At 38.6% G+C, this 23146-nt stretch overlaps 1 protein-coding gene across 3 annotated transcripts in view; it reads left to right on the forward strand.

Annotated features, from left to right (window-relative positions):
- stag1a (stromal antigen 1a) overlaps positions 1–21888 on the forward strand; it is a 74507-nt gene extending 52619 nt beyond the window's left edge. For 2 of the 3 annotated variants that reach the window (XM_041812964.1, XM_041812963.1), the window contains 31 exons: positions 33–244; positions 538–658; positions 768–923; positions 1857–1953; positions 2033–2109; positions 3652–3856; positions 4182–4333; positions 5459–5532; positions 6784–6907; positions 7016–7114; positions 7237–7316; positions 7512–7619; positions 7804–7918; positions 9177–9294; positions 9504–9607; positions 9862–9954; positions 10203–10496; positions 11687–11757; positions 12260–12428; positions 14063–14155; positions 14448–14622; positions 14784–14926; positions 15813–15914; positions 16005–16153; positions 16314–16442; positions 16548–16750; positions 16833–17001; positions 18163–18279; positions 18406–18520; positions 18623–18703; positions 21303–21886. In XM_041812964.1, coding sequence (XP_041668898.1) covers positions 216–244; positions 538–658; positions 768–923; positions 1857–1953; positions 2033–2109; positions 3652–3856; positions 4182–4333; positions 5459–5532; positions 6784–6907; positions 7016–7114; positions 7237–7316; positions 7512–7619; positions 7804–7918; positions 9177–9294; positions 9504–9607; positions 9862–9954; positions 10203–10496; positions 11687–11757; positions 12260–12428; positions 14063–14155; positions 14448–14622; positions 14784–14926; positions 15813–15914; positions 16005–16153; positions 16314–16442; positions 16548–16750; positions 16833–17001; positions 18163–18279; positions 18406–18520; positions 18623–18703; positions 21303–21326 — 3786 coding nt within the window. In that variant the 5' untranslated portion in view covers positions 33–215 and the 3' untranslated portion in view covers positions 21327–21886. Of the gene's footprint in view, positions 1–32; positions 245–537; positions 659–767; positions 924–1856; positions 1954–2032; positions 2110–3651; positions 3857–4181; positions 4334–5458; positions 5533–6783; positions 6908–7015; positions 7115–7236; positions 7317–7511; positions 7620–7803; positions 7919–9176; positions 9295–9503; positions 9608–9861; positions 9955–10202; positions 10497–11686; positions 11758–12259; positions 12429–14062; positions 14156–14447; positions 14623–14783; positions 14927–15812; positions 15915–16004; positions 16154–16313; positions 16443–16547; positions 16751–16832; positions 17002–18162; positions 18280–18405; positions 18521–18622; positions 18704–21302 lie in introns of all 3 variants that reach the window. The other variant, XM_041812965.1, reaches the window with a different exon arrangement.
- The last annotated feature ends 1258 nt before the right edge of the window (positions 21889–23146 follow it).

A 23146-nucleotide genomic window follows, 5' to 3' on the forward strand; every position in this document is an offset into this window, starting at 1 on the left:
TCTAATAATCTCCCTTCCATGTTTTCTTCCAGGAGGCGAAGAGAGTTAAGTGCCGGCAAGTTGAGTGCAGTCCGTCCATCCGTCCTGGAGCCTCTCCTCCCTGCCCTTTCCTCAACTTTCCCCCCCAGCTGAACCGATCTCATACCTACATCTTTGATTCTGAAGACACACACAACAAAGCTAAACACTTAAACCGCCACCCAAGCTGACCAAGGATGATCACCTCAGAGCTCCCCGTCCTACAGTGAGTGGAGCACACTGATAAAAGAAAGAAGAAGAAAATTGCATGCATTTGATACTCTGATTACAGCTAAATGCCCCTCTAAAAAATGTTAGTTTTCTCCTTAAATGCTGGTTATTTTAGAAGTGGGTGTTCCTGATTTCCCCTCTGTGGCCTTTGATCAAACTTTTAGAAACCTACTAGTTTATTCTCCTTAAAGTTTTGGTTGTTCTCCCTTTTCTTAAGAAGATTCTCTGTTATTCCATTGATTTTATGGTGAATAAAAGCTTTTGAGTCATGTTTTTGTGCTCTCTCAGGGACTCCTCCAATGAGTCTGGGGCGACAGACGCAGTGGGCCTGAGCATGAGCATGAGTGAGATGGAGGATCCAGAAGCGAAAGGCAAGAAGAAGAGAGGGAGGCCTGGAAAACAAACCCAGGTAATAGTCATGTAAAATATCTGAATATTTCTCTGATTCTCATATTATTATGAGGAAGTTTGGCCCTTTTGTTTTCTTCCTGTTGTAACTGAAATCTCTGCCCCTGCAGTCATCCAATAAGAAGCCTCGGAAGTCGCCGACAGAAAAGGCGGTGGGCATGCCAAGAGGGCGTGGGAAGGCGAACGGTGTGGCTCAGCATAATGGAGACGGAGGAGACCCAGTCACGCTGTTTGAAGTGGTCAAACTGGGCAAGAGTGCCATGCAGGTGGGGAAACGATGTTTCAAGAACAGAAATGTTTAAGCTTAGTTAAAATGCAGAAAAGTGACAATTTTTTCAATGTAAATATTTTTATTGCTGTTTATGTATGCCATCCATTTTGGTCACTTACACCCCGACTATAACAGTGTGTTTAAATCCTAACATTTAAAAAGTAATAATGCATGAAACTCAAAGTTGTGGCTCATTATTGATATATTTAAGGCAGTGATAAAACCCATTAAGGAAATTTGATTTGCATATAGTTAGTAAAAAATATTTCTGTTCTTTGTGTGTGTTTTTTACATTAGAAACACCAGTATTTCAGGATATTATCACAGCCTTGATTATTTGTATAATGAGCAACAACTTTGATTTTTTTGGCTTTTTTTCAGTCAGTATAAGACCTGATGATAAATGTCAGCTATTTAATAATTTTTTTGGAATTTAACCCTTTAATGTCAGTTTGAGTGCACAACCCCTAATATTTTTGATGTTAAAAAAAAAACAACACAAAAATGATATTTTTCATATACTACATGCAAATTCAATTTCCTGAAAGGGGATTATCACCGCCTTGAATATGTTAATAATGAGAAACATACTGATTTTCTGCATTATTTTATGTTTTTTTATTTTTAAGATTTTAATAAATTTTTACACTGGTCGTGACGGGGTATGGCATAAAAATGGATGAAATACATAGGTTGAATTACAGTAAATAAAAAACAAATTTTTTGTATGATCTTTTTCATTCAAAATCAGACCTGATCATAATTTTAAAAATTCTATTGATAAAAAAATTACCCCTCAAAATAATCCAAAAAAGACTCAAACCCAAGCATTTTAACCCTCTGTGGGTTAAAATGCTTGTTGAATGTAATTTGTTGTTCAATCAAATCAAGGTTCTTCTGTGTTTTATGTTATTCTCTCTCTCCCTAGTCTGTGGTGGATGAGTGGATCGAGTCGTACAAACAGGACAGAGACTTGGCCCTGTTGGACCTCATCAATTTTTTCATCCAGTGCTCAGGCTGTAAAGGTAAGAGAACTACTGAGAGTCAGTAAATCTATGCACACGAGAAAAACAAGTGGAAAAATGCTTTTTTTTCTGTTACCAGGGACTGTGAGGATCGAAATGTTCAGGAACATGCAGAACGCAGAGATTATCCGCAAGATGACCGAAGAGTTTGACGAGGTAACTGCTTCCATCAGAGAGTAATTCGTACTTAACATCCTGCTTTACATTTTAGCGACAGATAAATCAGGTTTAACCTGCTCTGTGGGCTGAACAATTGTTTTTCAGTACGCTGACAACAAACATGCTGAGATGCAAAGCGTATGCACAAAAGCAGACTTTACCATTAGGCAAAGTAAGTCAATCACCTGGGGTCCTGGACTGCTAGGGTCCCAGAGAGGGTATAATTAGCTTAACCCTGGTGCAGGAGAAATTATGGATATTTGGAATTTCAATGGCTTAACACTGTTATTGGTCATACTGTTTTGGCTGAGTAATATCGGCCACTTTTTGAGGGGTTTTAGTTGGTAAAAGATGGCCCAAAAATAGTCCAAAATGGAACATATTTTTTTCTTTGAGTAAAATTGTTATTTTTTTCCTCGAAATAAACTTGCAAACTTAATTTTCATATAGCTTTAATGTCATTTGGTTTCCAGAGTGTCCAAATAGACAATTTGAATTCTACCTGGATATTTCTATAATAAACATTGCTAAACAGTCATTTTTGGTTTATGTTGCATCAAATTTTAACTTGAATATGATTAGGCATGTGGCAGTGTCTCCAGTAAGTTTCCAAGCTAAAATATCACAGCCATAACTACATAACATTTAACAGCATTAAAAACAAAACACTGAATGCATTAGAAGACTGCAAAAAGAAATTTAAAAGAAATATGGTAGACTGTAAGGCCAAAAGACATACAGAAAATTACATTAGTTTTTATAGTGAGTGCATTTGTTTAATTGCTTATATTTTTTATTATCTTATTCCAGTCCCAGACATCCTCTCAGCATTGCTGTGTAAAGACTGATTAAAAGAAGTTACAAATTCTTTGATAAGAATTAAAAATGGGGAGAACAGTGGATGTGTAGGGCCCCCAAAATTGTTAAGTCTACCACTGCATGTGTGGTCTGATTAAAACCTGATAAAGGCTACAAGACAGAGGGTTTATGACTACAATAGACCATGCTGGACACGAGGAAAATAGAGCAGATTAACGGACACACATCTCTCAAGAATTATTAGTTTAATTGTGTATAATCATGCCGTCCGAAAACACAAATCTGAAACATCGCTTGTAATGTAAAAGCCTTGTAAACCAATAGAGCCTTTATAGACCTTTTGTTCTGACATCAGTCTGCCCTGCCCTCGCCTTGATGGGAGAATGGGCATGTTTCTCACTGTAAGCCAGTGTTAAGTAAACACTCTTGTCCAGAAATCCCCTGTAATCTGTGTAGTGCACATTTTGTACATGGAAAGTTAATAAAAAGTCAGATTTAGATGCCTGCAAGTCATTTATGAAGGAAAAACATAGCAGTGCATTTTGCAGCAGAAGCACTGAATGGTTCAATGCTAATGCTAATGCTAGCCGTTGTTGGTATTATGGCTTAGAATATGACCCTGTTTGCTGGCAAATTTGCCCCCCCCCCCCCCAAAAAAAAAAAACTAAAAAAAAAAAAACAGCATCTAACTATTCCTCAAATTACTGTTTTTGTGAACAGGACAGCGGGGATTATCCTCTCACCATGCCGGGGCCCATGTGGAAAAAGTTCCGCTACAATTTCTGCGAGTTCATCACCGTTTTGATCCGCCAGTGCCAGTACAGCATCATCTACGACGAGTACATGATGGACACGGTAATCTCCCTCCTCACTGGACTGTCTGACTCCCAAGTGCGAGCCTTCAGACACACCTCCACGTTAGCAGGTAATGACAACATCTTTGTGAACGCTGAATCTTATTACAAACGCTGTAGGACATTTAGTTAGAGCAGTGTTTAACTGAATTAAAAACACCCCTTTATTGGCAGTTTGGGTGGTGTTACATTCTTTAAATGTCAAGAAGATTTGATTAAATCATCACTCTCCTGTTTCTGTGAGAGAAAAGACTGTAGGGATAATAATGAGGACTGTGGATGATAGAGATGCCACAATGCTGATTAAGAAATCCCTCAGAGGAAATGTGTGCAGCGTTTCAGTTTGTTTAAAAAATTACTACAGAGCTTTAATTGTGCTTTCCTTCCTCTGTGCAGCGATGAAGCTGATGACAGCACTGGTAAACGTGGCTCTGAACCTGAGCATTCACCAAGACAACACGCAGAGACAGTACGAGGCAGAGAGGAACAAGATAGTCGGAAAACGAGCCAATGAGAAGCTGGAGCTGCTGCTGCAAAAGAGGAAGGAGGTTGGTGGATGGTTTGAAGTTTGGCTTAAATCTTTAAAATGTCTGCAGTAAATGCACAAAAATTTAACATGATCCTTTGCATCTTAAGTAGCTTATCGAACAAGAATCCTTTTTTTGGGGTTTAAAAACAGTACCTGTAAATGCTCTCGAGAGGAGAGCTTTGTGGACTGGGTATAGAGTTCGCTTTAGGTGCTCTTTGGCGTGGGATTTATGCTGTCAATGCTCTCTCTTTAAACAAATAAAAGCCTTTATTTTCAGGTGGACCTCAACAAACAGTTTTAGCCTCAGGCCCTCATCAGGAAGTCTTGTTTTTTTTCACTTCCTGATGAAAACCTGATGCTGAAATATATAAGTGATTTTTTGAGGTCTACATGATCATGCTGTGAAAACAAGGGCATTTGTTGGAGTTTGTTGCTTGTCGATTCATTGACTTGAAAATACTTGTTTATTTTGGAAAGTTTTGTCCTGTTAAAATTATTATTATGATGTTTAAATATACTTAAAAATGGAGGCATAATTTCATATCATTAAGAAAAGTAGCTATGTAAATATGCATCTTGTTCAGACAGTGTGCCAATACAACAGCTCTTAAATTAATTTGACTTTTATGAAGGGGGGCGGGACTTAGCACTGATGATAAATTATTTTGGAATTAAAAAGGCCAAAATGATACATTTAAAGGCTCAAAATCTGAGATAAAAAGTCAAACTTATTTGTTCAGAATTTCTCAAGGATTTTCCTTATTATCTATGGACAGCCAGCTTTGTTATCTGGGGGAAAAGAAATAACTAAGTCAAAATCTTAAGGACAAAGACGGAAATTTCCTCTTATTACAGGAAAACCTACAAAAAGTCATGGATGTACTGTATGACAAGGTAGAGCTTCCACACATCATAAACTTGTTAACCACAATTTTTTATTTGGCAGGCATTCACGACCCACTATGACTTCAATGATAAATATAAAGTAGATGTACTCTCTTTCTGACCATGTATACAAAACTAAAAATGTAAAAGCTTCTCAAAAGTCAAATTAATGCCAGAGCTGGTGTATCAGACTGCACACTCATTACCAACTGCTGTATACAAGTGTAAACTGTCAAACTTTGTGTTTTTTTCTCTGCAGCTTCAAGAAAACCAGGATGAAATTGAAAATATGATGAACTCCATCTTCAAAGGAATCTTCGTGCATCGATACAGGTACATTTAAATATTTCAGAATAGAAACCATTCAAATAAAAGTTTCCAGAAGGTAATGTTAAGTCAATAGCAGTGTATAATGTTAATTATAGAGTAGAGGTGTGATGATATCTCGTACCACGTGATTATCCCTGATAGAGGATGTGAAATAGTTATCTGAATTTATACAGCTTTATAAATTTCAGCCTGTCTCACTCACATTTTAAAAATGTTTGTAGAAATGTAAAGATGGTTCAGATTTATCAAATTATAGCAATAGGAAGTGAAGTAATAAGACTGTACCTCACTATTAACATGCCTGAATATTTGATATGAAGTGCTGTTAAATGCATTTCTGAGTCATGACCAGTGCAACTTTTCAAAACTTTCACTGAAATGACAAAAAAGTTCTAGTCATGGCACGCCGGTAGTCGAGTGGTATATGGCGCATGCCATATACGCAGGCGACCCGGGTTCGAATCCGGCCCTTGGCACTATTTCCTGCATGTCTCTCCCTGCTCTCTCCCCTGTTTCCGACTCTATCCACTGTCCTATCAAATAAAGGCAAAAAGGCCAAAAATAAATCTTTAAAAAAAAAAAAAAAAAAGTTCTAGTCATATATTCTGTTTTCAAAGTTTAAAAATATTATAAAATCTCGTCTTTTCAGCTAAGTGTCCCATCACTGAGGCAGCCAGTCTGGTAATTTATCTTATTATGCTATCAAAAATTGCAATAAACATCTTTTTTAAAATTGCACAAATAAATTTCTCAAAAGGCCACTGTAAATGTGGATGGCTTAATTTTTGCCTTATGTACCTGAAAATGCTTGCCAATGAAATAGATGTAATTTTTGTAATGCTTCTGAGGTTTTTAAATAAATGAGTAAACCCTTATTTATAAAGAACTTATCAAAACTTTTCTTTACAGAACACAAGAAATGCACAACAGATCAAATTAAACTCATTAAATTCCAAGAGAACAGTTTTGTTTATGCACTAGCTAGGTGCATAAAACACATTAGATGCAAAGCATAAGAAAAGCTGATACTTTAAAGACACACTATATTCATAGTTTTTAATAGTACTGATCATCAAAGTAACATTTTAAAAACACAGGGTATCTGAAAGTTTAAAAAGTATGGACATTTTGAAAGCTTTGCTTTTTTAATTTGCTGATTTTTATCAATATTACTGCTAATAATCTGTTAGACATGATAAGGTTTGTGGCTACCTTTTGCAATATTTGTTCTGATGACATCTTTTTTTCTTTCAGGGATGCAATCGCTGAAATCCGTGCCATCTGCATCGAGGAGATTGGTGTGTGGATGAAGATGTACAGCGATGCTTTCCTCAATGACAGCTACCTGAAGTATGTCGGTTGGACGCTACATGACCGGGTGAGCTGACAGCACCGACACGACAGACAGTCCTGGGCTATCATCGGGCCACGAGGGTCTGCTTTTCTCTGCGATGTTTTTAACCGACTCTGCCGCTCTCTTTCGCAGCAAGGAGAGGTGCGTCTGAAGTGCCTGAAGGCTCTGCAGAACCTTTACACAAACCGAGAACTTTTCCCCAAGCTGGAGCTTTTTACCAACCGCTTCAAGGTAAAAAGAACAGGAACTGCTTTTTTAAGCTTTGATTTTATTGAGATTTTTTTGTAATATCGGTCATATTTTAGATTATTCACCCAGTTTTTTTCCTGTTTTCTTAAACCTTTTGTTGACAGGACCGCATTGTATCAATGACACTGGATAAGGAGTATGACGTGGCTGTGGAGGCCATCAGACTGGTCACACTCATCCTGCAGTGAGTCGCTTTTAAGTGCATCATGAAATTAAAAGATGTTTTTGATGGGAATCTGCTGATAATTTTCTCTAGAATTTTCTCCTCAAACAGGATGTTTTTAGCTTTTCTTTATTCTTCTACTTGTTTTTTACCAATCTGAAATCATGTCAGATTTCTAAATACATTTTTAAAATTCTACTCTTTTGATGATTGCAGGGGAAGTGAAGACGCCCTGTCCAACGAGGACTGTGAGAACGTGTACCACCTGGTTTACTCAGCCCACAGACCGGTGGCCGTCGCTGCTGGAGAGTTTCTGCACAGAAAGTGAGTCAGCCCAGTGATCTTTTCTAGTTTATTTTGCACTGATTTTTAAAAGCTTACCTTGGTCCTTGGATCTTTGAATCTTCTTCAGGGATGGTGAAAAGAGGAGAGGACACCTGGAGTGAAGAGCAACAAAACAAATAACTGTCTCTTAATCTCCGCTCTCCATCTCTCTGTTTGTTTCCAGGTTGTTCAGTCGTCACGACCCACAGGCAGAGGAGGCTTTAGCGAAGCGTAGAGGAAGAAGCAGTCCAAATGGAAATCTTATCCGCATGCTGGTGCTTTTCTTTCTGGAGAGTGAGGTAACATTAACGCTTATAGATGCACACGTGACACATTATTCCTAGCAAGCTTCAATTATACATGATTAAAAGTATAAAAGTCAGTGAGTTTACATCCATTTAGAAAAAAATCCTATGTTGTGTAAGTTCAACTGAAACCAGACTTATAAAATGCACGAAAACGTGACTAAAATTGTACTAAGTGAATTTCTTGAGGTTGGACTAAGGCACTGAGGTAATCAGTCAACCTTTATTTATATAGCATAGATTCATAACCAAATTTGTCCAGGACACCTTTGTAAAGAGGGCAGGTCTAGACCGTTCTCTTTGTTATATCAGTTTAAAGAAAGACTCAAAGCTGATCCACCATAAGTCTGCTTTAAACAATATTTAGGAAAGTTCCTGTGGCAAAACAAACCCCCCAAGGAAGATAGGGTGTTCTGCCCATGCCCCACAGTCTTCATGTCGGGCTTTGACCCAGTAGTCAAACAGCATAAATATAAAGAATAGCTGTCATCTGCCTTCAGCTGTCACCAGAAGCTATAAGTATTGCATTCATCTTATTTGTACCAAAAGTAAAGCAGAGTGTGAACAATATATTCAAGGCTGTTAAGTCTTCCATGTTTTCATAATTAGGCTTACAACCGACTAGCTGCTGGCTAACTTATTATCAAGGTCAACAGGAAGAAGGTCCACAGTTACTTTCTGAAAGGGGGCATATCTCTCCACCTATCAAAGCAGAGGCAGACATGCTCCTGTTAATGAATCAGTTCTCTTGTGCATGTTTACTGGGAGAAGGACAGTAGTCCAGTGAAACTGCTTTTACTCTACATGTTAATACCTAGCCTGACAGGCCTGATAGACTGTTTCATCTATCCATTGCTATCCATTATCGTTGCTTCATACTTTGTCAAACTGCGTGTGTCATTACACTCAGATCCTGGAGGAGACGGCCTGAAAAGATCATAACGGAGAGAAAGAGAGACAGAGAGGCTGTGATGTTGCCCTCTGTGTCTCTGCAGACAGGAACTGCTTTGAATAATGGCACAAATAGAGCCAAAATAAAGAGGCAAAGGGACTTTTTTTTGTAAATATGTGACTACCTTGAAGACTTTTTGTCACAAAATGATTTTTTTTTGTTTTACTTTTGGTCCTCAAGAGATGGGACCAAAATAATGGTTTACAGCTCTCGTAATGTCAGTGCTGCAGGGATTGTGTGCAGCCCCTGCAGAGTTTAACCTGTATTAAGTTGGCCTCTGTGTTTTTGTTTCTCCTTTAGCTCCATGAGCACGCGGCCTATCTGGTGGACTCCCTGTGGGAGAGCTCTCAGGAGCTGCTGAAGGACTGGGAGTGTATGACTGAACTTCTGCTGGAGGAGCCAGTGCAGGGAGAGGAGGGTGCGTTTCTCGACTTCTGCAACTTCTACAGTTTTGCAGCTGAAGAGCAGTGGAGATGATGCAATGACATGTTGTTCCTTGAAATACTCTCTAGATCTCTCTTCTAATCCCTCCATCTGCCTCTAAAATCTGACTCCCCCTTTTGTCTCCTTGTCTGTCATCCTCTCTTCTCTGTTTGTCTCTGCCTCTCTTCCTATCTGTCTCTGCAGTGTTGTCAGACAGACAGGAGAGTGCTCTCATAGAGCTGACAGTCTGCACCATCAGACAGGCAGCAGAAGCGCATCCGCCTGTTGGTAGAGGCACTGGCAAACGGGTAGGTCTAGTATACATATTTTCCTCACTTCACACCTTAAAATACATTATCAGAGTTCACCTTTTCTTAGAAATAAGATGAAGCAATGAGTAGAATCAACACGTGTAGAAGACCCAGACTCAGATTTATTCTACTTAATATATTTTCCTGTTTATGTTTGATTTTAGAAAAAAAAGACTTTTTTCAAACAATGTTCTCCTGTTTCCTCCTTTAAAAAAAGCTCACAAATCTGACCATGAATTTTGCTTGTGCAGGTGCTGACAGCAAAGGAGAGGAAGACTCAGATTGACGATAAGAACAAACTGACAGAGCACTTCATCATGGCTCTGCCCATGCTGCTGTCCAAGGTAAGACCTTCATCAGAGCAGGTCTGCAGCAGAGAGACCCAAGACAGTGATGAATGAGTGGGATCAAAGACTGATCTGTTAGTCGACAATTATTGATCATCTTGTTATTTGTGTGGTCAAGAGGGCTGTTATTGAGCGTATGCCTGTCTGGACAAGTGCACTGGATAAGAAGTTAAAATGTGATTGTGCTAACAGGGAAGTAGAACCAACCTATTGATGTCACTTTTTTGTCTGCTTCATCTTCACAGTACCAGGCAGACTCAGAGAAGGTAGCCAACCTGCTTCAGATCCCTCAGTTCTTTGACCTGGATGTGTACAGCGCTGGCCGCATGGAGAAGCACTTGGACGCTTTGCTGAAGCAGATCAGGCTCGTAGTGGAGAAGCACATCGAGACAGACGTGCTAGAGGCCTGCAGTAAGACCTACAGCATCCTCTGTTCTGAGGAGTACACCATCATGAACCGGGTGGACATTGCACGCTCCCAGCTCATCGACGAGATGACAGATCGCTTCGCACACTCTGTGGAGGAGCTGCTGCAGGAGGTAGAACAGTGTTGTGTAGAGGGGACAGGTGTACAGGGACTGTTAATTCATGATAACAGCAAGGGAAACGTGTCGTAAATCTCAGTCTGAAGCTCTGTAAGAGTTTTGAGAGCAGGTTCACCTATCAAAACTCTCATTCTGTATACAGCGCATGTTAAATAGTTCTCTTGTTACAGGCACTTTTCCTAACCAACTCAAGAAGACAAAAGTCAAGTTTATGAATCTGAAGACATACGGGTCTTTTCTAAATACAGACCAGTCTCTATTCCACCATCTCTTGCTGTATTATTTGAAATAATAGTGAAATAGTAGGTTGTTTGCAGTCATGTGATCCCATTGATGCACAAATGTCAGATATTTTATCACAGTGGCCCTCATTTGTCAAACATTAATACACCAGAACAGGGACATGAGCTTACTATACACTCAAATCCCAGGTCTGAGCTTGTGTACGCACATTTTCAACTCTGTGTGGAGTCGCCTTGCAGCGTAAATCTGGTGGTACTGGAGACTGAAACCGTGATAAAGGGAGCTGTATTTTTGCCATATTTGTTATCTCCACGTCATTAACTCTAAAGGCAAGGCCTGCAGAACAGTGAATATCTAGGGGTGTGTAAAGTGTGGAGTACCTCAGGGACGTATCCTCAGTCTCTTACTTTTCCTTATATATGTCAGTTATTGGTATTTAATCACTATAAATAAATATATATATATATTCACTATTAATTATCCTTATAATTACATGTGTAACATGTATTACATACCTCCATGTTGTAAATTTTTGGGGTGAGGCCGACTGAACCATGAATATCTAGCGGTGTGTTATTTACATTTTTTTAGCCACCATATTTATCGACAACTTGTTAGCCTCATGGCATAATCGCCTAAGTCATATTTTAAGATTTTCACAAAAATAAGGCACAATGAATCAGCAGCGTTAGGATAGTATAGTTGGGTACATATCACAATTTGGCCAAAAAATGACTATGAGGCCAACAAACTGTTCATGTTTCATAAATCACATGTTGACCTTGTCATAAGATGATTTCAAAACTTGCTTCTAGACAAGTTTGATAAATGAGGGCCAGTTTGTTTCTTGTTTTGCGTATCTCCATGTTGTGAATTCTGGGGGAGAGGCTTTTTTAAAATATTATTCCTTCTGAAACATGTTTGCATTTGTTATTCTACAGGCTGAAGAGGCCGATGATGACGACATCTACAATGTTTTATCTACTCTCAAGAGACTCACAGCCTTCCACAAGTAAGACTTCTGGTTCCTTTTTGGGCTCCATCTTACAAATTCATTGCTGTTAAATGTTTTGGTTGTTTTCTCAATTAGTAGCTTCGTCTTTTAAGTTGGATTTCGCTCCCATGCACTTGTTTTACTGGAAATGAAGCAGGCTCAAATTATACTGATGCTTTTTTATGTCCTACAAAAACAAATGAGACCATTAAAGTCAGGATTTATAATCTCCATATGGTTATTCTAATACCTGACGCTATCCATGGGGACAAGATGACTAACAGCCTGCTGCCAAAACAGCCTCTTTGACTTAGTCCATGCCAGAACTTCATAATGGGTTGCTTGTTTAACATTGAAAATTAATTTGGGGAAAGATCAGAAAGTTTTGTCCACAGGGGCCCCAAAATTAAAGTTAACAACAAATTGGCTGAAAAAAGAAAAGCACATGGTTTTTAAAGTACATTTGAAGTCTTAACTAAGCCTAAAAATACTCATGGGTTTTCCTTTTGTCTTTTCTCAGTGCCCACGACTTGACACGGTGGGATTTATTTGGAAACTGTTACCGACTGCTGAAGGCAGGCATCGAGCAGGGCTCCATGCCAGAGCAGATCGCCGTGCAGGCCCTGCAGTGCTCCCACTACTCCATCCTGTGGCAGCTGGTCAAGATCACCGAGGGAGCTCCCAGCAAGGTGCTGCACTCTCCTCCCCGACAGAGCTCTAACAACTGCCCTCAGATCACAGTTTTTCTCTCCATCACAGGCACAGAGTAAAGACTCCAGCCTGGAGGGATGCAAGCTTATCTGTACTTCTGCAGAGAGGGTCAGTTCAGGTGTAAAGATCAATCTCATTATCGGGAAAGGATACTGAGCCACTACACTGGGGCTTGGCCCTAATCTTTCTCATTCAGTGCTTAAACACTGTTCAGAGGCTGTAGAGCTCAAACCTCCATAAGAGTTTAACCTTTGTGCCACGTTTGGGACTCCTATCATTAACTGTTAGACTGTGAGTAAAATGACGCTCTTTTAGGCCTGAGTTCAGAATCAGAATCACAGTCAGCTAGTGTTGTGTTCAAACGAGGAGTTTTACTCTTTACTCTACTCAGCTTTGCTGTAGATAGATAGATAGAAATTCAAGTTTCAGTTGTTTCATTATACGCATAACAAGGACAGTAAGAAAAAAAAAGATCTAAAAACAGCTAAAAATCTAAAAACTCGATGTAAAAACAACCATTGAACTGTTAGCATACAAAGGCAATACTGCAGTGGTAAGGAGTGCAATAGATGTCTTTCAACTCTACTCATGTCCTTATAAACAGCAGTAAAACAAAGGGGCAAATAGACTTATTTTACAAGTATTTACAAAACTGTTTTTTTTTAAAGCTTTCAAACAAGTCAGTCTGCCTGAATTTGTACAAAAGCAACTTTATTGAAGTCAAAATGTTAGGCGATTTATTTACTCTTGCACACATTCTTGGGGTAACATTGCAAAGCAGATAGATTTACCAGGCTCTGTCATCCAGCAAATCCATCTGGAATGAGGCGGTAGCTACGGGCAGGGTTAAGATGTACCAGAAGCAGTTTGCAATGGCTATCGCTAGTGCGACAATTAGCTTGGATTTAGCTTTAGTGCAGCGGCAGTATCATGATGGAATCAAAGTTTTTGCTCCTCTGCCAACCTTCTTCGGCAATTATTGGAGGAAGGAGTTAGTTGTAGTGTGTGTGGGTGCCTACAATGGCTGCTAGAGGAGTGATTAACACAGATGTAGTCACGGCGGCAGTTTTATCAGTTTTTGACTACGTTTCTTTACTAAAAAAAAGAGCAAATAGCCACACTGAAATCTTTTTATGACAGAAAAGATATTTTCCTCTTCTCCTGGTCTGCTTCGGCATGGGTTTGTGATCATTGTGAGTGAGGTTTTCCGCTGTATCCAATGGCTGCTGCAGCGGTAGATATTAGCTACAATGTAGCTGCAGGACAGCTGCTGTTTAATCAGAACAGGACCGATTTTTTTTTTCAAAACAAGAGCAAAGAAAGCTTGTCATGGCAGAGAAGATGTTCTTGCACATCTCCCAACCGACCTTGGCATGACTTTTTTTCCGTGAGGAAGCTCCGCCCTTCAAAAACTACAGCAGCATTAGCCTGTCAGCTCAGGAGAAGCACATGCGTACAACCTCATTTTGTCTTCTTGTTCTGATTGGCCCATCATGAATGTGACAGACAGAACGCTCATCCAGTCAGCTTCAACTTGCTTGTTTAAAATTGATCCCTGTTAAAGTGTTGATTTGTAACTTGATATTAATGGTGTGTCTTTGTTTGGATACAGGACGACCTGGTGGCCCTCAGGAGAGTCGTCAAGTCCTTCCTGGCCGTGTGCCAGCAGTGCCTGTCCAACGTCAACACACCAGTGAAAGAACAGGTGAGGGATATGTGGGGAAAGGGGCAAATTTATGGATTCCTCACTGAAATATCTCATTTTAGGAGTACAGTGTAAGCTGTTTCTAGGAATGAGCATTTGCAACAGATGCCTTTAAACCATTCTAACAATAAAAAAAGAGTTATAATTAGATTTTTAAAGACTAGAGAAGTAGTATGAAAAAGCATGGGTGTGTTTTGACAAAGCAAGTATATTTCTTATTACTAGAAATCAGTACCTCATCAGCGTTGTTTTCTCATGCAGTCCCAACTCCGGATTTGTTCCTCTCTTTTAGGCGTTCATGCTCCTCTGCGACCTGCTCATGATCTTCAGTCACCAGCTGACGTCCGGCGGCAGAGAGGGCCTCCAGCCTCTGGTCTTCAACCCGGACAGCACGCTGCAGAACGAGCTGCTCAACTTTGTCCTGGACCACGTCTTCATCGACCAGGATGACGAGAATCAGAGCATGGGTAGGACAGAGGGAAACAGCATTAGTTTTGGGTCAAAGCATGCTATTTTTTTGGAACTAGATTACTAAAGTCTATAGCTATCAGATATGCTTAATGGCCGTTTCAAAAGTCACCTTAACTCGATATTCAAACTGAGTTTCCTTGATATTCTCATCTTGGAGTAGAGGGAGATGAGGAGGATGAGGCGAATAAGATTGAGGCTCTTCACAAAAGAAGAAATCTGCTTGCAGCTTTCTGCAAACTCATCATCTACGACATCGTAGACATGCCAGCTGCTGCAGACATCTTCAAACACTACATGAAGGTAACTGCTCGCATTTATGTACTATAGTCACAGTTCCTGCAGATCCTTGAAAAGTCTTTAAGTTTTAAAATTTTTATATCTAAGGCCTTAAAAGTCTTTTTTTTTTTTATCAGTGAGAGGTCTTAACTTTAAAAGGCAAATTGACTGAGATGAGCCTTAGCTGCTCTGGGCCTCCAGACGCTGGTCTTCAACCCGTACAGCTGCTGCAGAACGAGCTGCTCAACTTCATGCTGGAGTCGCCAGAGTTACTTTAGTTGTACTAAAAGCCATCATTAATGGGTGCCTCCAGTGTGATGATGACCTCAGATATAGCTTGAGCACCATGTCCGTTTTACTACAACTGAAAAAAATCAAGCGATCTAAAATGTAATCTTTATAAAGTTAATAGTATTCTTTTTTTGAGTAATTATCAATAATTAGTTTTTTAACTGAATTTTCTTCACTTTATTGTATAAATATTTTCCAGATTACAAGGGATTCCATGTTGGTTGTTTAAGAATTTCCTGGGGGAGGACCCCAATATGCTATGATAAATATGAGAATAGGACTTATTGATAGAAAAGAGGCATTAAATGTGCCAAAAACCATCAAATATGGGCGTTTATGACCAGACGATTTCTTTGAACAACCCCTGTTGACATTTTGGGAACAGGATATTAATTTAGAAAATTCATTTGCTCTGGTGTACCGGGAAATCCCTCATGCCTTTCATTTTTGAAAGCACAGAAAAGTGCTATCATTTTTTCTCTGTTCAGGTTTTAAAAGGCTTTTAAAAGTGTGTAATATGTTTTAATTTTCTTTCATGTGATGGGATGTTGTCTAATTTGTCCACAGTTAAATTTCCTACCTTAATCCTGCACGTTTTGACTGTTTTTCTCTCTCTCAGTATTATAACGACTACGGGGACATCATCAAGGAGACTCTGAGTAAAACCAGACAGACCGACAAGATCCTCTGTGCCAAGACTCTCATCCTCAGTCTGCAGCAGGTAAAATGGTCATCTTAATCCTACAGATTTAAAATATTGTGCTTTTATTTTCAGACCCAAAAACGCTCCGTATTTGTGTTTTTGTTGCAGCTGTTTAACGAGCTCCTGCAGGACCAGGGACCCAACCTGGACCGGACGTCGTCCCACGTCAGTGGCATCAAGGAGCTCGCCCGCCGTTTTGCCCTCACCTTCGGTCTGGACCAGATCAAGACCAGGGAGGCTGTTGCCACACTGCACAAGTAAGAGACAATGAGGGGTTTTTTCTCTCCTCTAGGGGGCGCTACACTTTTCTTAAGGCTGTGGTTTAACAAGAAGGGTGACGTTTTTTCTAGGGTTTTTTTTCCTTTTCTCTTTTATTCTCATTCGTCCTCTCTTTGTCCCGTTCTTCCTCTCTTTCAGGGATGGAATAGAGTTTGCATTTAAGTACCAGAACCCTCGAGGAGCAGAGTTTCCTCCTGTCAACCTCGCCTTCTTGGAGGTTCTGAGTGAATTTTCCTCAAAACTCATCCGCCAAGACAAGAAGACAGTGTAAGTACTCCTTAGTATCATTTACACCAGTACAAGTCAGACTCTGTCATTTTAATTAAGGAATTTCCTAACAATGAGTCGCGCTGAAACGTGGTGTCTCCTCAGTCACTCGTACCTGGAGAAGTTCATGTCAGAGTCAATGTCAGAGCGTCGGGAGGACGTGTGGCTGCCTCTGATCTCGTACAGGAACAGCCTGCTGACAGGAGGAGATGAGGACCACATGTCTGTCACGTCAGGATCCAGCAGCAAGACGGGCTCAGTCCGCAGCAAGAAAGGACGACCGCCGCTTCACAAGAAACGCATCGAGGGTGAGGAGGCACTCAGACATGAGGGTTACTGATCATCTGTGCTGTGGTTCTGATACCGTCAACTTCCTGTGTTTGTTTTCAGAAGAGAGCAGTGTGGAGGGCTCCTGGATGATGCGTAATGACACTCTGCAGACACCAGGGGCACTACAGACCCCTCAGCTCACATCAACAGTCCTTAGAGAGAACAGACCAGCAGAACACATGCCAGACCCAGACTCGGAACCAGGATCAGAGAACGACTACGTACACAAGTGAGTCCATACACAGAATCACAACAAAATCCAAACATCAGGTAAAAATATCTTAATGTTATTATTAATAAACAGCATCAGAGTTTAAATGTTACAGCTGATCTAATGTGTAAAACCAGCAAAGATCCTGTCACACAAGCAAGACCTCTTTGTCATGGTAAGATAAAAGTTGTGTGGATTGGCCAAAGGAGCATCCAGTTGCAAGTAACATCTTCTTAATATTCAAGGAAAAATATTTAAAATACCAGGAAAAACCAAAAGAAAAGACTGAGAGAGATGGTGAAGTCCACAAATAGTTGTGGGAAAATTCCCTCAACAGTTAACAGAAAACTTTATGATATTTTTAGCTGCTGATTTCCTTTAAAATCCCCAAAGTACAAGGAAATTTCTGGGAGAAACCACAGAAAAGAAATCTTTTTTTTTTTTCCAGGACCCATTGAAAACTTCCGTATTTACTGAATTTAAGACAAGTCCTCCAGTAAAACTTCCCTGGATTTCTGTGAGAATTTAAAAAAATCTCAGACAAAAGTTTCACTGCATTTTTTGAGAAATTTTTCAGATATCTTTAAAAAAATTCCCAATAGTAACATTCTCCTAATATTGTGGAAATTTATTTAAAATACCAAAAAAAAAAAAAAAAAAAATTGGATGGAAAAATCTAACTAATATTCCTGGGAAAAATTCCCTGATGGTTGCTGGAAATATTTCTGATTTTTCTCTCTGAAATTTTCCTATAAAATCACAAAAATTTCAAAGGAAAAATTTTCAGAAATTTCCTCAGACAATTTCTTAGAAAAGTCACAGAAAATTTCTGGACTTTCTAGGACTGAAAATTGCTAAAAAAATCCCTTGAAATTTGACAAAAGGTCACAGAATTTTATGAAAATTCTGCAAACTTCCAAAGAAAGTATCCAAACTTTTCTGGGACTATTCCTGAAATATAAAAAACTGTTTTTATTTCCAGAGATTATTCCGTCATACCACTCTAACAGCAGAGTTTTTTACCCTTAAATTTGCCAGCTATCCTCTTTGTCTTTGCCCTCCCACATCTCTACATTGACTTCCATGCAAACTGCAGGAAAGCGTCCTACTGTGAGGGTCAAGTGTGAACGTAGTCAATATTAAAATGATAATCCTTAATCCTCCTCTGTTGGTCTTCAGCCCTCAGATGCAGATGTCGTGGCTCGGCCAGCAGAAGATGGAAGAGGTGAACAGGAAGGACCGGACGGGCATGAACTACATCAAGTCACGCAGCAATCAGGGCGTCCGGCAGACTGTGTAAGTTCATGAAGCAGCAGCAGTAATAATGGAGGGAGTTCAGCTTGGTACGTCCTCTAAAAATCACACCAAAGTTACACTGAGTGAAAAGATTAATTCCCTGTTCTGCCGTGTTCTTCCTGTCAGTCGTGGGTTGATGGAGGACGACGCAGAGCCCATCTTCGAAGATGTGATGATGTCATCGCGAGGCCAGCTGGAGGACATGAACGAGGAGTTTGAGGACACCATGGTGATCGATCTGGTCAGTTCAGCTTGTTCAACATTATGATGCTACATATAAGAAATAAAAATACTTCCTTTGATTCATTCTTTTGTGTTCATTAAATCTCATTTTCTCTCTCAGCCGCCATCGAGGAACAGACGTGAGAGAGCCGAGTTAAGACCGGACTTCTTTGACTCTGCAGCAATGATTGAGGATGAGTCGGTGAGGGAAACTTTGTGATTTGAACCTGTGAATCAGGAAAATAAGAACTAGAGTATACATAAGTTCACTGACACTTTATTACACTGATAAGGGATTAATAAAAGGTATTTATGAGGGTAAAAAGGAAAAATGACCCTGGTCTTATTTGGTACAGTGTTTTAAATGATTTGGGGTTGATTTTGATTTTTTCCAGTTTGATTTTCAGGCAGTTAAGTTTTCACTTTGACGTTCTCTAGTGGTGGTCTTTAAAACTGCAGACGTCTAGGGAGGAGCACTTGCTGGCAGGGTTACAGCAATATGACAGATCATTTCCATGACAGCTCATTTCTGTAAAGGATTATTTCTATTGAGACCATTTCTGCTAATTAATAAAGGAAAAATATGAAAGTTTGGCAATTTAGAAATATCCTTCTCTAATATCTTTGAATTTCTATCTAAAAAAATCTGATTTTTATGTCATAATTATGATACATTTTCTTGTAATTGTCTTTCTCAAAAGAATGACTCACTATATCTCAAAACTTAACCTTTACTTAAACTTTTCATCACATAATTTCAAGTTTTTATTATCACATAATTATGACCATCTAAATTTCTACTTTTCATCTCATAATTAAATTCACTGTCTCAAAATTTATGTCATTTTCATGAATCACTATTTCGATTTACTAAATCTCTTAGTTTCACCTTTTAATCTCAGTATTTTGAATTTTATCTCAATTATGGCTGACTTTCTCATAAAAGACTTATTCCCTCCTGATTTTGATTTTTTTTTAGGTCAAAATTATGACTTTCTGTGTCTCATAATTTTCATTTTCATTTCATAATGATGACTTAATATCTAAAAATGTAGACTTTATGTCATGTTTACGTCTTTTATCTCTTTTATCTCATAATTTCAACTTCCTAACTCAAAAAGTTGACTATTTTGTCACAGTTAGACATTTTCTCTCATAACTTTAACTCACTGTCCCTAAATTTTGACTCTTATGGTACGTGTAGGATCTTATGATTTCAATGTTTTATTTCACGTTTTATGTCATGAATATGACTGTCTTTTGTAAATTTCAACTTTTTTATGATAATAATTTTGACTTTTTTTCATAATTTTGATTTCCTACATTTTTTTAATTTCAACTTTTTTATCTAATTTTTTTCTAGATTTTCTCAATAATGACTGACTTTTTTTTAAAGTAATGGCTTTTCATCTCATAACTTTGACTTTTTATTTCATAATTTTAGTTTTTATCTCATTTTAGTTTTTATCTCTTTTTCTTAGTTTTTATCTCATAATTTTAGTTTTTATTTCATTATTTTGTTTTTCTTTTAGCTCATAAATTTGACTTTTCTCCCACTATTTAAAATTTCAACTGTCTTCTGTCATGTTTGACTTTTTATTTTCAAGATCTTTACTTTTTTAATCTCATAAATCCAACTATCTCATAATTTTGACTTACTAAATCTCTTAATTTCACCTTTTTATTTCATTATTTTAGAATTTTCAGTTGTGACCAAGGTTATTTAAGTTAACCAAAACTAAAAACTAAATTCTGGGCTGGCAAAAAACTAACTAAGATGAAATAAAATTTGAGATAAAATCTCTAGTTTTAGTCTTTGACAGCAGCAGACTGTCTGACATGTGAACCCAAGCACCTGATTTTAATGCAGAAGACTTCACATAATGGTTAATTTTAGGTCTTGAGTTGTATACAAACATCAAAATTGAATAAATAAATAAATAATGAATAAATAAAATGAAATGAGTTTTACAGGTGTCCCATATTGCCGAAAAAAAAAAAAAAACTAAAACGAATAAAATCTAAAGTAAAACAAAGTATTTTTTCAAAATAAAAACAAAACAAAACTAAGAAACGAGCAGAAAAAACTAAACAGAAATCTAAAACAAGAGGCAAAAACTAAATGAAAATAAAAACGAACAAAAAAACCCCCACAACTATTATAACCTTGAATATGACTGACTTTCTCAAAAACATGACTTACTTTATTGTAATTTTTACTTTTGATCTCATGATTTCAACTTCCTGCCTCAAATTGTTGACTGTTTATATCATGATTAGACATTTTTTAAAACTATAACTCACTATCTAATAAATTTGACTCTTAAGTTATGTTTATGATCACAATTTTAGCTTTTTCCTCATAATTGTGATTTACTGAATCTCTAAATTTCCGCTTTTTATTTCATTATTTCCAGTTTTTCTCAATAATGACTGACTTTCTCATAATAATGACTCTTCATCTCATAAGTTTGACTTTTAAAAATGTCAACCTTCTTTTTCGTCATGTTTGACTTATTTAAAAACATTTGACTTTTTTTATATCTTAATTAGGACTCTTTTTTTTTATAATTTTGACTTGCTTCTCAAAATTCCTGCATTTTGTCATGTTAATGACTTTCTACTCCAAAATTTCAACTTTTTATGTAATTTCATTACTTGATCTCGATTTACAATGTAAATATCTATTTAGAATTGTCTGATTTTCATATTTTTTCTTTTCTAAGTGGCATTAATGAGCCTCCATACAGCAAAGACATTTCTGCTGCATATTTAAGGGTTTCTCTCCCTCTGTCCTGCAGGGATTCAGCATGCCAATGTTCTGATGTGGGGGAGTCAAAGATCCTGAGATCAGGATCCACATCAGGATTAAACCGCAGAGGGAGGTGGTGTTTGGGATAACCTGCCAATCAAACTCCTAAGAAGAAGAAAAAACACATGTTCGAAGTACTTTTCTCTTTCTAAAAGACATGATGGAAGGATCTTTACCCAGTGGGTCTTTTGAAGGATCCCACGTCGGCCGGATCTCACCTTGAAGTGTGCAGCGAGGATGGGCTTTGCTCTTTCAGGCAAGCTGCAGGATCCAGAATATTTTCCAGAATCTAGTCCGGATTATGGAGAGCTTCGTCTTGCTCTGTTCTTCCTGTTGGTTTAGCTCTTGTTAGCGGTAGCTCCGATGGCGATGGGCTGCCGACCGGCGAGTTCTTGCAGTTTTAACGGCTCCGTGTCTCACAGATGTTCTGTTCCGCTCACAATCAGCAGCGCGGCACTCTGTACAGCCCCCCCCCCCCCCCCCCCCTTCTTTTTGTGTCCCACCTTGATCCGTCTGGTCAAATAAAACAAAAAGGGGATCTAAGATTAATGTTCTATATCTTTGCTCTTATTACCACCCACTGACCCCCCCCCCCCCCCCCGTCCCCTCACTGTTGCCCCCTCTGGGTGTTTTTTGTTGAGGGCTGAGGAGGCGCAAATGCACACCAGGACCGGTCAGGAGGAAGTGATGTAACCGTCTTGTGTGTGATGTCACAGCGAAGCGAGTGTTGTCATTTTGCCCGTCTCCTTGGCCAGAAGAAGCCCCGCCGTCTCAGATCTGGGACATGTTCTGCACACCCTCAAATAACTGCTTTTTAAGGTTAAAAAAAGTTTTAAAAAAAGACCATAAACATATTTTGAATTCTGTAGCTTTAGTACTAAAGTTTTAAATCAAGTGTGTTTCTGTTTCTGTCTGATGTTTGTACAGCTTTTTCTTGAATATGTATCTCGTTTGTTGCCAAATTGTGGCCTACATACAGTATATTCCAGCCCTTCCCTTCACCTTTATGTCATATCTAATGGTTACCAAGCCCAGATTGTTGCTGTGGGGTACCAGCTTTCAAAGCGCTGTATGGTCTGATTGTAATCGTCTCACAGTTGGGTATTACAGCAGATTCTCTGTATTGTTGTTCACTTTACAGGTCAGATACGTTTCACACCTGCCTACAGTGTTAAATTATCCTAGGAGTTACAGATTTGTTGTTAAAATTGTTCATATCAAGTGCAGTGATGGATCTCTAGGTCTGACAGATTTGTTTGAATGTGTTTTGAATGTTTCCAGCCATATCGTTGCTCACCCTCTGTTTGTTTATCAATCATTTCCTTTCCCTTGGCTGGCTTGGCAGTCCTGTAAATATCAGAGACAATTGGATCTTTTCTGCAGTGCAGTTGACATCAGTTGCCCTAAAATGCTCTAAAAAGCCTGTTTTGTTTCTTTTTTTTCTGTGAACCTAAATTCTTTTTAATAAAATAAATCTGTAATCAGTTTATGAGCCAGCGTTGTTGTTCTGTTCTTTGTTTTATAGCCTCAGAAAAGTTTAAAACAGATGTCTTTTTTTGTTTGTTTGTTTGTTTTTTTTAACTGACGCCACTTCAGTTTTGATCCTGGGAAAAGCAGTAAAAATATCTCCACTTAGCTCTTCCAATCCTTCTGGGATCAATCAAGTTAACTACATTTTCTCATTACAATTTTACGGATCATCGAGACAAACTGACATTGAATTTTTATAACGCTGAAAAAAAATGTTTGAAAGGCAGCCGAAGACTCCAGCTGTGGAAACGTTGCCAATTTAGGAAATGTAAGATTTACTGTACCAAAAACTTGCTCTGTGTA

The sequence above is a fragment of the Cheilinus undulatus genome, linkage group 18, assembly GCF_018320785.1.
Source record: "Cheilinus undulatus linkage group 18, ASM1832078v1, whole genome shotgun sequence".
Taxonomy (NCBI): domain Eukaryota; kingdom Metazoa; phylum Chordata; class Actinopteri; order Labriformes; family Labridae; genus Cheilinus; species Cheilinus undulatus.